The 13,538-nt window shown below is 41.0% G+C and overlaps 1 protein-coding gene across 1 annotated transcript in view; it reads left to right on the top strand.

Moving 5' to 3' along the window:
• The window catches only part of LOC126176459 (carbonic anhydrase-related protein 10), a 1,153,190-nt gene that overhangs the window by 756,544 nt on the left and 383,108 nt on the right, over nt 1-13,538 (top strand). The window contains exon 6 of the mRNA XM_049923616.1: nt 11,595-11,661. Coding sequence (XP_049779573.1) covers nt 11,595-11,661 — 67 coding nt within the window. The remainder of the gene's footprint in view (nt 1-11,594; nt 11,662-13,538) is intronic.

Below are 13,538 nucleotides of genomic sequence, written 5' to 3'. Positions count from 1 at the left end.
TAAAGGGGATGGAATATCCTGCCATTCAGTTAGACTATGTCAAGCAGTACAAGTTGCAACACCACCTACTGAAATATCATAGCTACTAGCAGACTCAATAGGCTGAACCACATGAGACACAATTGATCTCTCATTCATGACTTAATTGATCTCTTGATTGACAGCAGTAACATCACTGGTCCCAACCCGCTTAAATTAACTGACAGACATATTGCGTGAATCACCTATTGGCCCACTAACTCTTTCCTGAGTAACAGCACTGCACAGAATACCAGACTCAGAATGTGCCAGTGGTTTGTCGTTTCTTTCCTGACTTTTTTTATCCAAAACACGCCATTCTCGTTTCCCTATGATTAAGTGTAATCTTCTTCATCGTATATCGAACAATGTAATCACCAATAGTCACGTAACAACCTTCAGGGGTAGCCTCAGTATCGTAATCCTAGAAAAAATTCACAAGTTTCACTGCAATACAGAAATTAAAAAAACGCCCATTAAACCTCCAGCAACTCCTTACAAATCTCTTAATTATCATGAAAATGGAGTTTACCGTTCAAATTTATTCTCAGTACTAAAGACTAGCATGAAAATCAGAAAATCTACGCTAAAATACAATAAAAATTGATAAATGACATTGTAGCACTCAAATATTTAAAAATGTACTACTTTCATTAAAAGCATAATCTGAATTTCCAAAAACGTCCAAATAGTGTTAATAATCTTTCTATCAACCACTACCTCAGATTCTGTTCCTCGCACAAAACCTTTCAGAATCACAACTATCTTTCTCCCAAAAGCAAAAGTAAATTAATGAAGTTAATAACACTATGCTCCACCTATGTGGCACATTTTTATCAGCCAGAAATACCTCCTCCGTCAGCTCTAAAGTCTTCACCACATGATATCCCGAAACTAGAAGTTGGGGAATTTTCTCAAAACTATGCTTCAACTCACAAAAATTGACTCTGCAAGAAAGATTCCAAACTGACTCACAACAATTTTAATGTCTACGAAAGGCCATTGAGAACTACAGAAGCTCCTAGTTATTAATATTTCATTCAGGAAGCCTTAGAATAGTTGGAGGGGATCTGTGACAGTGCAATGGATGTGTAAAGGACATGGCATCATGCTATACAAGAGCGACTGTAGAACAGTTTTCGATGACATCGAGACACGGTCGAAGGTCGTTAACAGATCAATATAGTTCATAAAACAAAGTAAGAGGAATGTTGAGGAAACTGAACTGGGAATTCCTGGAGGAAATACGACACACTTCTAGATAAAAAAACTTTTTGTAAAAGTACAGATACTGCATTCGAAAAGGACTGCGCAATTCCTATGCTGCGGCCATTGTGTATCTCGCGTTGGCGTGATAAGAATATGGTAAGAGAGTTTTGGAAGCGTACAGAGGCATTGAGACACTCATTTTTTCCCCACTGCATGGACGTAACAGAACAGAAAATCGATAATAATGGTGTGTAACACCCTGCACCACCCTCTGTTCCTTGAGTTGCGGAGTATTTATGTAGAGATTATGTGAATACAAGGAATAATCAATTGATCCTGTATTAATCATAATGTCGGTGTGAAGTACTGTTGTTGTAAGTAACATTAAGTCTTCTCGTTTCTGGGGGCGATATGAGCAACACTGTGTCATCCAAACTGTGTTACCTATTTCAATTCAGACAGCGTACTTGAGTTATAACAATAATCAGATACTTTGTGGCGACTGAATGTTTACTGATGTGTGGCAGATATGTGAAATTACACTGGCAACATGTAACACGCAGTGTACGCACGCGTCCGTGGCAACTGCACTTTATTTACACTCCGTCCCACCCCAGAGGCCTCGTGCCACGTTCACCGCAGTGCGAAACAACACGGGATGCTTTATTGCCGGGTTAAACCGACGTTCCATTAAAACGCCCACATTTAAAACAACATTACTCAAAACGCGGTGGACCGCCAGCTGGCGGTGTTGGATGCAATGCTATTGGACTCGTAGCAGTAACTGCTGTTCGCCAAGGTGCATCTGCGGCTGTACATGTGTCGGAATGGTCCGTCTGTTGTCAGGCGTGTGAACATAAAAAAATACCAAGAATATATGAATAGCTTTTCCAATGTTACTATTATTATTATTTATTAATATTATTACAGGATCACTCACACTAGACTCACATTCGGCTGGACGACGGTTCAAACCCGCGTCTGGAAAAACTGATTTAGGTTTTCTGTGATTTCCCTAAGTCGCTTCAGGCAAATCCCGCGATGTTTCCTTTAAAAGGGCGCCACCGATTTCCTTCTCCAACCCTCCCTACTCCGAGCTCGTGCTCCGTCTCTAATGACCTCGTTATCGACGGGATACTCAACACTAATCTCCTCCTCCTCCTATAAGATAACTCTCCTTTTTTCTCAGGCCACAAGATTTGACGGAGGTGTCTACCGACGACATAGAATGCTTCTAACGGATGAGACTGATGGAGTCGTATCACCATCAGAGAAGGCCAAGCTATTTAAAAGACCTTTTGAAAACTGACTGAATCATAGCTTTCCAACAGCGGCAGTACATATGCGGACCCAGTCTGACAGAGTGGAAGTCCCTGATCCATCAGAGGAAGAGATCAGTATTGGATTAAACGCCCTCAAGAATAGCAAGGCTCCAGTTGGTACTGATATCACAACTTGGGAGGTGAGACACTGATGAACCCTTTAATGCTTTTAATATTTAGGATGTGGACAGGAGAAATAATTCCTGAAGAATGGAAGGGAGCAACTGTATGTCCCATTTTCAGGCAGGGTGATGCTACATAAATGTTCAATTGCCGAGGGATTTCATTAATTGAAACTGGTTACAAAGTCTTTACAAGGCTACTGCTAAACCGCATGAAACCACTGGCGGAAGGAATTTTAGGCCTCTGTTAATGTGGCGTTGACCATGGACGATCTACTCTTGAGCACTCATTTGCAGTGAGGCAGGCGATAGAACAATTTTACGATCTCGATCGGGAGTTGCACCTTATATTCATTCATTTTCTACAAGTTTATGACAGCACCGACGCTCCATGTTATGGAAAACGTTAGAGGAAATTTACATCCTATCGAGATACATCAGACTACATCTTGCTCCTCTCAATCTACTTGTCAGGTACGGTTCGGCAAAACCTGTTATCGCCACCATTCAGTATTCGAAATGAGTTGAGGCAAGGAGATCTATGGGAGCCAAAGCTATTCAACTTAGAATTGGAAAAAATAAGTCATGACACTGGTCGAATCGGAGAAATGGAGAGGGTAGTAGCAGACACAATCTTGGCAACTGCTGAAAATATAGTGATTATTGGTGACACCCTACAGCTATAATGATATGATAGTTCACGATTTCTCCACAATGCGAAGAAAAGTTCTTCTTCCTTCCATTGTTGCTGGACGGGCATAGCTTTGAACGAGTTCAAGTATTCAAGGACCTGGCTCAAATGGTTCAAATGGCTCTGAGCACTATGGAACTTAACTTCTGAGGCCATCAGTGCCCTAGAACTTAGAACTACTTAAACCTAACTAACCTCAAGACATCACACACATCCATGCCCGAGGCAGGATTCGAATCTGCGACCGTAACGGTCGCGCGGTTCCAGACTGTAGCGCCTAGAACCGCTCGGCCACTCCGGTCGGCCAAGGACCTGGGATTCACAGTGATTAATAAAATGGATGTGACGCGAGAAGCAGTGAATAATAAAAGCTAGTCGCATGTTCTCTGGTCTGAACAATTCATTGAAGTCACTACTGATAGCACAGAAGAATAAGATCCAGCTGTACATGACACTGGTATTGCCGGTACTCTCATATGATTGTGAAACCTCAGCGACATCAGCAACAACTCAAGAAATAATCTGTGCCTTTAAGAGGAAGATGCTTCGACCATACATGGTAAAGGATATCGAAAAACGAATAAAGATTTGTGCCAGCGGTTTGTAAAGTTACACATTGACCAAATATAATGGTAGAAGAGACTACAGTGGTTCGGCCACAAACGTCGAGCTTATGGATCCCTCCCGTACCGGTTCCTCCCCTCTCAGCTTGCTGAAAAACGCCCAAAGGGAGTCCGAGGGCGCCATGGAAGGATCAGTTATTAACAGTCCTCAAAGAAATTGAGCCGACAGCTGTGGAAGATGAAACTAGAGACCTGCAGCGATGGACTACCATCTACAGAACATACATGCTCTTCTTTTTTTATTCTGGTTTTTTAATGTATTCTTTCACAATTTTTTGTGGTATGCCGATTTTTTGTTGCCTTTGTATTGTGGTTCTTTCTTTTGGTTTGTCTGTTGTAGACCTTAACGGCCGTTTAATGCAGTAGATGATAAAATGAAGATATGGGAGCATTAAAAACTTCCTTCAAGGGCCTACTGATTTCTGGGCATTTTCACCGCTTAGTGTGCATAGATGCCCCGTTACACTGAGGTTAAAAAAGTCATGGGATACTTCCTAGTATCCTTTCGAGCTTCCTTTTCCCTTTGTAGCACAGCAACTCGACGTGGCAAGGGCTCAACCAGTCACTGAAAGTCCCCTGCAGAAAGATTGAGCCATGCTGCATCCATAGCTGTCCATAATTACGTATGTGTTCTCGGTGCAGGATTCTGTGCACGAACTGATCTCTCGATTTGTTCAATAAATGTTCGATGGGACTCGCTCAGGTCGATCTGGATGGGCAAACTATTCGCTCGAATTGTCCAGAACGTTCTTTAAACCAATCGCGAACATCGGTGGCTCAGTGACATGGTGCATAGTCATCCATAAAAATACCATCGTTGCTTAGGAACATGAGGCACTCGAATGGCTGCTAATGGTCTCCAAGCAGCCGAACATCCAAGGAACCCAGTCCATTACGTGCACTGACATATCTCCAGCCGGCACAGTGCCTTTTGGTAACTTGGGTCCAAGGCTTCGTGGGGTCTGCGCTATGCTCGAACCCTACCATCAGCTCTTACCAACTGAAATCAGGAGCTATCTGACCAGGCCAGGGTTTTCCAGTCGTCTAGGATCCAATCGATATGGCCATGCCCATGAGAGGCGATGTCTTGCTGTTAGCAAAGGCACTCGTTTTGGCCGTCTGCTGCCACAGCCCATTAACGCCATATTTTGCCGCACTGTCGTAGTATCGTCGCACGTCCCATGATTCCATGATTTCTGTGATTAATTCAAGCAGTGTTGCTTGTCTGTTAGCATTGACAACTCTACACCAACGCCGCAGCTGTCGGTTGTTAAGTAAAGGCCGTCGGCAACTGCGTTGTCTGTGGTGAGACGTAATGTCTGAAATGTGGTATTCTCGGCACACTCTTTATACTGTGAATCGCGAAATCTTGAATTACCTAAAGATTTCCGATATGGAATGCCCCTGTATCCAGTTCCAACTACCATTCCGTGATCAAAGTCTGTTAATTCCCGTCGTGCGGCCATAATCACGTGGGAAATCCTTTCATACGTATCGCCTGAGTAAAAATGTCAGCTCCGCCAATACAGTGGTCTTTTATACCTTATGCATGCGACACTACCGCCATCTGCATGTGTACATATCGCCGTCCCATGAGTTTTGCCACCTCGTGTATGCAGGAATACAGCTTGGTGACAGATCAAGAATCTAATGTAAGCTTATCTCAAAACTGTGATATGTACCATCAAAGTACACACTGGAACATTTTTTGCCCGTATGAAAGTATTCCAAAATTCCTGCTACCTAAACTTCTTTATTTCGGTATTGATCATGAACAGCAATTTAAATCTGAATCCATGTCGAACACCCTTTTCTTTTCCTTGTTTATCATTTACTTGATTTCCTCGCATCGGAAGCTGACTATTAGATGCCATAACGGTACGCATTGTTTTTCTGTATGGGACACCAATGTACTTAATCTACACACAATATGATGTAACGGAATATTCTCTTCGCATTAAAATGATGTCCCCCCCCCCCCCCCCATGAACCATAGACCTTGCCGTTCGTGGGGAGGCTTGCGTGCCTTAGCGATATAGACAGCCGTACCGTAGGTGCAACCACAACGGAGGGCTATCTGTTGGGAGGCCAGACAAACGAGTGGTTCCTGAAGATGGACAGCAGCCTTTTCAGTAGTTGCAGGGGCAACAGTCTGGATGATTGACTGATCTGGCCTTGTAACACTAACCAAAATGGCCTTGCTGTGCTGGTACTGCGAACGGCTGACTGCAAGGGGAAACTACGGCCGTAATTTTTCCCGAGGGCATGCAGCTTTACTGTATGGATAAATAATGATGGCGTCCTCTTGGGAAAAATATTCCGGAGGTAAAATAGTCCCCAAATCGGATCTCCGGGCGGGGACTACTCAGGAGGACGTCATCATCAGGGGAAAGAAAACTGGCGTTCTTCGGATCGGAGGGTGGAATGTCAGATCCCTTAATCTGGCAGGTAGGTTAGAAAATTTAAAAAGGGAAATGGATAGTTTAAAGTTGGATATAGTGGGAATTAGTGAAGTTCGGTGGCAGAAGGAACAAGACTTTTGGTCAGACGAATACAGGGTTATAAATACAAAATCAAACACGGGTAATGCAAGAGTAGGTTTAATAATGAATAAAACAATAGGAATGCGGGTAAGCTACTACAAACAGCACAGCGAACGCATTCTTGTGGCGAAGATAGACACGAAGCCCACACCTACGACAGCAGTACAAGTCTATATGGCAACTAGCTCTGCAGATGACGAAAAAATTGAAGAAATGTATGATGAAATAAAAGAAATTATTCAGATAGTGAAGGGAGACGAAAATTTAATAGTCATGGGTGACTGTAATTCGGTAGTAGGAAAAGGGAGAGAAGGAAACGTAGTAGGTGAATGTGGATTGGGGGTAAGAAATGAAAGAGGAAGCCGCCTGGTAAAATTTTGCGTACAGCATAACTTAATCATAGCTAACACTTGGTTCAAGAATCATCAAAGAAGGTTGTAAACATGGAAGAACCCTGGAGAAACTAAACGGTATCAGATAGATTATATAATGGTAAGACAGATTTACGAACCAGGTTTTAAATTGTAAGACATTTCCAGGGGCAGATGTGGACTCTGACCACAATCTATTGGTTATGAACCGTAGATTAAAACTGAAGAAACTGCAAAAAGGTGGGAATATAAGGAGATGGGACCTAGATAAATTGACTAAACCAGAGGTTGCACATAGTTTCAGGGAGAGCATAAGGGAACAATTGACAGGAATGGGGGAAAGAAATACAGTAGAAGAAGAATGTGTAGCTTTGAGAGATGAAGTAGTGAGGGCAGCAGCGGATCAAGACAGTAAAATGACGAGGGCTAGTAGAAATCCTTTGGTAACAGGAGAAACATTGAATTTAATTGATGAAAGGACAAAATATTAAAAATGCAGTTAATGAAGCAGGCAAAAAGGAATACAAACGTCTCAAAAATGAGATCGACAGGAAGTGCAAAATGGCTAAGCAGGGATGGCTAGAGGGCAAATGTAAGGATGTAGAGGCTTACCTCACTAGGGGTACGATCGATTCTGCCTCCAGGAAAATTAAAGAGACCTTTGGAGATAAGAGAACCACTTGTATTAATATCAAGAGCTCAGATGGAAACCCAGTTCTAAGCAAAGAAGGGAAAGCAGAAAGGCGGAAGGAGTATATAGAGGGTCTATACAAGGGCGATATGCTTGAGGACAATATTATAGAAATGGAAGAGGATGTAGATGAAGATGAAATGGGAGATACAATACTGCGTGAAGAGTTTGACAGAGCACTGAAAGACCTGAGTCGAAACAAAGCCCCGGGAGTTGACAACATTCCATCAGAACTACTGACAGCCTTGGGAGAGCCAGTCCCGACAAAACTCTACCAGCTTGTGAGCAAAATGTATGACACAGGCGAAATACCCTCAGACTTCAAGAAGAATATAATAATTCCAATCCCAAAGAAAGAAGGTGTTGACAGATGTGAAAATTAGCGAACAATCAGTTTAGTAAGTCACGGATGCAAAATAATAACGCGAATTCTTTACAGACGAATGGAAAAACTGGTAGAAGCCGACCTCGGGGAAGATCAGTTTGGATTCCGTAGAAATTTTGGAACACGTGAGGCAATATTGACCTACCACTTATCTTAGAAGCTAGATTAAGGGAAGGCAGACCTACGTTTCTAGCATTTGTAAACTTAGAGAATGCTTTTGACAATGTTGACTGGAATTCTCTCTTTCAAATTATAAACGTGGCAGGGGTAAAATACAGGGAGCCAAAGGCTATTTACAATTTGTACAGAAGCCAGATGACAGTAATACTAGTCGAGGGTCATGAAAGGTAAGCAGTGGTTGGGAAGGGAGTGAGACAGGGTGTTAGCCTCTCCCCGATGTTATTCAATCTGTATATTGAGCAAGCAGTAAAGGAAACAAAAGAAAAATTTGGTGTAGGCATTAAAATCCATGGAGAAGAAATAAATACTTTGAGGTTCACCGATGACATTGTAACACTTTCAGAAACAGCAAAGGGCTTGGAAGAGCAGTTGAACGGAATGGACAGTGTCTTAAAAGAAGGATATGAGATGATCATCAACAAAAGCAAAACGAGGCTAATGGAATGTAGTCGAATTAAGTCGGGTGATGCTGAGGGAATTAGATTAGGAAATGAGACACTTAAAGCAGTAAAGTAGTTTTGCTTTTTGGGGAGCAAAATAACTGTTGATGGTCGAAGTAGAGAGGATATAAAATGTAGACTGGCAATGGCAACGAAAGCGTTTCTGAAGAAGAGAAATTTGTTAACATCGGGTATAGATTTAAGTGTCAGGAAGTCGTTTCTGAAAGTATATGTGTGGAGTGTAGCCATGTGTGGAAGTGAAACATGGACGATAACTAGTTTAGACAAGAAGAGAATAGAAGCTTTCGAAATGTGGTGCTACAGAAGAATGCTGAAGATTAGATGGGTAGATCACATAACTAATGAGGAGGTACTGAGTAGGATTAGGGAGAAGAGGAGTTTGTGGCACAACTTGACTAGAAGAAGGGATCGGTTGGTAGGACATGTTCTGAGGCATCAAGGGATCACAAATTTAGTATTGGATCGCAGCGTGGAGGGTAAAAATCGTTGAGGGAGACCAAGAGATGAATACACTAAACAAATTCAGAGGGATGTAGGTTGCAGTAGGTACTGTGAGATGAAGAAGCTTGCACAGGATAGAGTAGCGTGGAGAGCTGCATCAAACCAGTCCCAGGACTGAAGACCACAACAAAAACATAAAATAATGTTGCTGAATAGGAAAATGAGCAGGTATTATGGTATCAGGCATTTGAAGAGGGTCTTGCAGGATAATTACACTGTGACTTGCGATGTATGTGGGTTTCGCTATTGAGAGGTAAGTGATGGATTAAAGGAGTTACGTTATATGGAGGAGGAGGAAGTAAATACTCTTGGTGAAACGGAAGGATAGATTCGGGAGCACCTGTTCAGGAATGAAAAAGTGGAAAGTCAAATAAGAAAATGTAAAACGATTGGGGCACTATTTCCACTTGTTCTTCTGAGCGTCAGCTCCCTTAACAAGTAGGTAAATTTGAAGTAATGATGTAACATAGACGAATAACTAGATAGCACTTGTTTTCAGGAACAGTGGTAGATATCTTGAACCTCTAAAGTGTCTAGAAGCATAGGAAGGGACTAATTTTGGAGTTCAGGTATAAAGATTTGTTCGTTGAAAGTGCGTCGTAACTACAAAGAAGTATACGATATTAGCACTGTCAGTTATAGAGTACTACTTGTGAGCTTAAGGCCCTTATAAAGTAGGCTTGATGGTAGATGCAGAACTAATCGAGAGACATGTTTCTAGGAATATAGCAGATCTGTGCAGCACACATGGAAATGTAACAGATTATTATCAAGGAACCGAAACAGAGTTGTTAAGAAGAAATGTAACATTCTTACTACGGATCTCTGTTACTACGTTTACATGACTAGTATTCGCAGGGCTGCTGTAATGCTTGTATGTTACGTTTCTCGCAGGAACCTTATGAATAAGTTAGGATTTATTAGGCTGGATAGCGAGGGATGTAAGAGTAATTTGGTTTTACCCATTTACAAGGGTGGAGTAGTGAAGTTTGTCGGCATGATCTTAATACTGTTAATTTGTACCTGCCACCATGCACTGTTCAATGTCTTACAGAGGACACATGTAGATGTAGACACACATTTCTTTCTATTTACTTTGGAAGAAAGTTTCTCATAGGAATCGCAAACTTACAGGAAAAGAATGTTCTCGGAACCACGTGACTGAAACCAAAATCCTGGTCTACAGAAGAATCTTCTGAAATGCTGCCGTCTGATGTACGAGAAATGTGTTTCTTGGATATTTCTAGAAATAGCGAAAGTTCCACTGCTTTTGTGATTATATCTCAGTTACATGCCGTATCATGTAATTCAATTAAAAAATCGTTACTCTCCACAGGACCTAATTAATTGGAGACAAATTTGGGCAGAGTGTGACGATACTGATAATATCAAACTATAATTTGAGCAAACAGCATAATACTAACTGCACAATTCAAAATTAAATTTTCCTTTCGAATAGGCATTGGTCCATTGTTTGATAATATGCATTTCTGTCATAATTGTCAATTAACATATACATTTAGTTTTACTTGGGAGTAATGGTTTCAAATTTGTATGTTTCAAGCTTTAGAAGACCCGTTACTGTTTTGCCATATTGTCGTTGGTAATCCTAAAATCAAATTGAGTTGACTCTTATCAGGTCGCTTGAATTTGGAAGTGGCAATGCTGAAAAATCTTTCATAAGATAGCACAGACATGGCTTCAAACAAACACATTCAAGACACGCAGAAACACGGACGATGGTTGACGTCACATAAACTACGTGATTTCCTTGACATTAGCTTTGAGCCATCCTTCCCCTCAGAATTAGTTGCTAGCAAGCAGAAATATTCAGCTCTTTTAAAATAAAAATAAAAAAAACGGTAAGACGTCGCAAAGTAAGAATCAAGAGAAATTAAGCAGGACGTTTACTAACTCAGAGAAGGGGAAAATTTCTTTTAATGAAGAACAACGACAGAGATACATGCCAGATAGCGATTTAAAAGCCTAGGAAGCTACTGGAGGATCATCATAAAATTTCCCCGTATTAAATTTTGTTTGCCCCTCACGGTCTGATTACTGGTGAATCCAATTTTCAGGAAAATGATTGCATCCTACCAACTTGGTTACCGGGTGCATATGGGGAAAGCGTTCGCTTTAATATCGTTTGGTTTATTTCACCGATATTCAAACTCGATCTCATTAAATAACATTATAAATTTGATAACGACTGCGCATTAATTGCCTAATTCCAGTGCTGGTCTAAATTTGTATCAGTTGCAAAACGCACGAATCGCAAATTAAAACTACAGCATGCTGGCATCGATTAAGAGCCGTTAAATAAATGGGGCTTTATGTCACGTAGGGTTTACTGCGTGCTTCGTTGGTTTATGCGCTACTGTTTGTATTACATTGTAGCTGGCCATAAAAAAACAAAAAATGACCGCTAAAGCCTTAAAATAACGATTCGATTAATTCTGCTTTTACGTATGTTTCAGCTCGGAGATTTGTCGAATCCTGAGCTGAGGATACTGACAGACCAACTGGACAAAATTAGGCATGGAGGTGAGTAAATAACTTACTTCAGCTTCTGTATTTCCGAATAACAATAATAATACTTAGTTAATAATAATATTATCGAGAATGGTACGGATAGACTTTCAAAACGGACATATTGTAGTTGAGAAATCTGAATATAACTATAGCTTAGAACGTTTTTGTTTTAAAATACAGTGCAAATTACACAATTATAAGAAGTATAGTGTCTTGGGAAACACGTCAGAACATTATAAATACACCTTGATATAAAGCTACAGCATTACTTTTCAAATGTTTCTTATCCAGTGAGTCACTACTTACGGCAGACTCCATTTTGTATGCATTTCTTCAGTTTTTTAATTAGATAACATCCATTGTTTAGTTATGGTGAGACTATTTGCTCTGCTCGGGCAACTGTTATTAGAATGTGGATAAGATCAAGATAGTGCTATTAAGATGAAACTGCAGCCGGTAGTGCCCGATTACAAGAGTAGTAGGAAACGTTTAGTTCTAGTCGCATCATTTACGTATTTATGAGTTATAATAAGAAATGGACAAATATATAAAATCAGTAGCAGGGAAGGTGAATGGAATACAAAACACTGTTGTATTTTTTGGCATCCCAAATCACCACTCAGAATCTGTACCTATTCTTGTAAGTGGCAGGATTTTAATCGCCCTTTGGAAATTTGCAGTAACTGAAAATCCTCTACAATTCAAGTAATAGCTTAATAGTATTTGAATATAAACAGCTGCGTCAGTTTGATAACAGGAAAATAAAAACAGCTGAGTCGTTTGTTTAACCAACAAAGATGATATAGTCTTTCACCGTGGACTTGACAATAATTGAATCACTTATGTTTACCGCCAACAGAAACAGCTCGTTTTCTTTTCGAGCTGGTACTTTTACGTCCATGCCAGAACGGATGTAAGTAGTATGCCTCCATTCTTTCACGATCGAAACTATTTTTTTATCTTTTACAGGGTTGAGGTACACAGACGAAACTCAACATAGTTATCTAATCGATAGACACAGCAAAAAAATGGAAGATTCCAGGGTCATTAAGTACTGTCTTTATTTTGTACTTTAACCTGTGAGTTCACGAGAAGATATGAGCCTTGAAGTTCCACCGCAACACAAAGTTACCTGGTTCGTAAGACTCGAAAACTATATGAATACTGAATATTCACTGTTCTGAATGTGAATACAAAATCTCTTGTTTCAAACACAAGTGCCCTTCAACAGATCACTTGTTTTTATATGAACGTACATCTACAAAAGATGAGGAAAACCATCTTACATTCGTATTAAGGCCAACGAAATTATCCAATTTATGCAAAACAAGGAGATATTTAACTGGCAGGCCCACATGACTGAACAGAAATTGTATATTAACTGCCCCTTGTTCCAGCGAAACTGTGAACTGGCACAAACAGCTAATATTAGCCACGCTGAAGACGACTACAAAGTACGTAGGACGTATAGTAAGTACGGCAACACCCCTTTTTCTGGAAGAAGGTTGATTTTATTCAGAGTTTCAATACACCATACCATTCCCACTCCTTTGGCTACAAAACAATATTTCTCAACGTCATCTTCGTTCAATGCGACGGCCTTACGCCACCACACTGGCAGGATGTGTATGTCTGCATCGTAGCACCCTACTGATCGATGTCGGAGCCAATGTCTCGCTCCATCAATAACCTCCCTATCACCCACGTACTGATTCCCGCGCATTGCATCCTTCATTGGGCGAAACAGATAGAAGTCGAAGGTTCAAGATTCGGGCCATAGGGTGGTTGAGGAAGCACAGTCCAATGAGGTTTTGTGAACTCCTCTCGAAGGCGCAGCCTTCCGTGAGGCCTTGATTGTTATGCAGAAGGAGAAGTTCGTTTGCGTTGTT

This window comes from Schistocerca cancellata, chromosome 3 (assembly GCF_023864275.1).
Source record: "Schistocerca cancellata isolate TAMUIC-IGC-003103 chromosome 3, iqSchCanc2.1, whole genome shotgun sequence".
NCBI classification, from domain to species: Eukaryota; Metazoa; Arthropoda; class Insecta; order Orthoptera; family Acrididae; genus Schistocerca; species Schistocerca cancellata.
The sequence above is the reverse complement of the archived record's forward strand: the minus strand, read 5'-3'. Positions and strand labels throughout refer to the sequence as shown.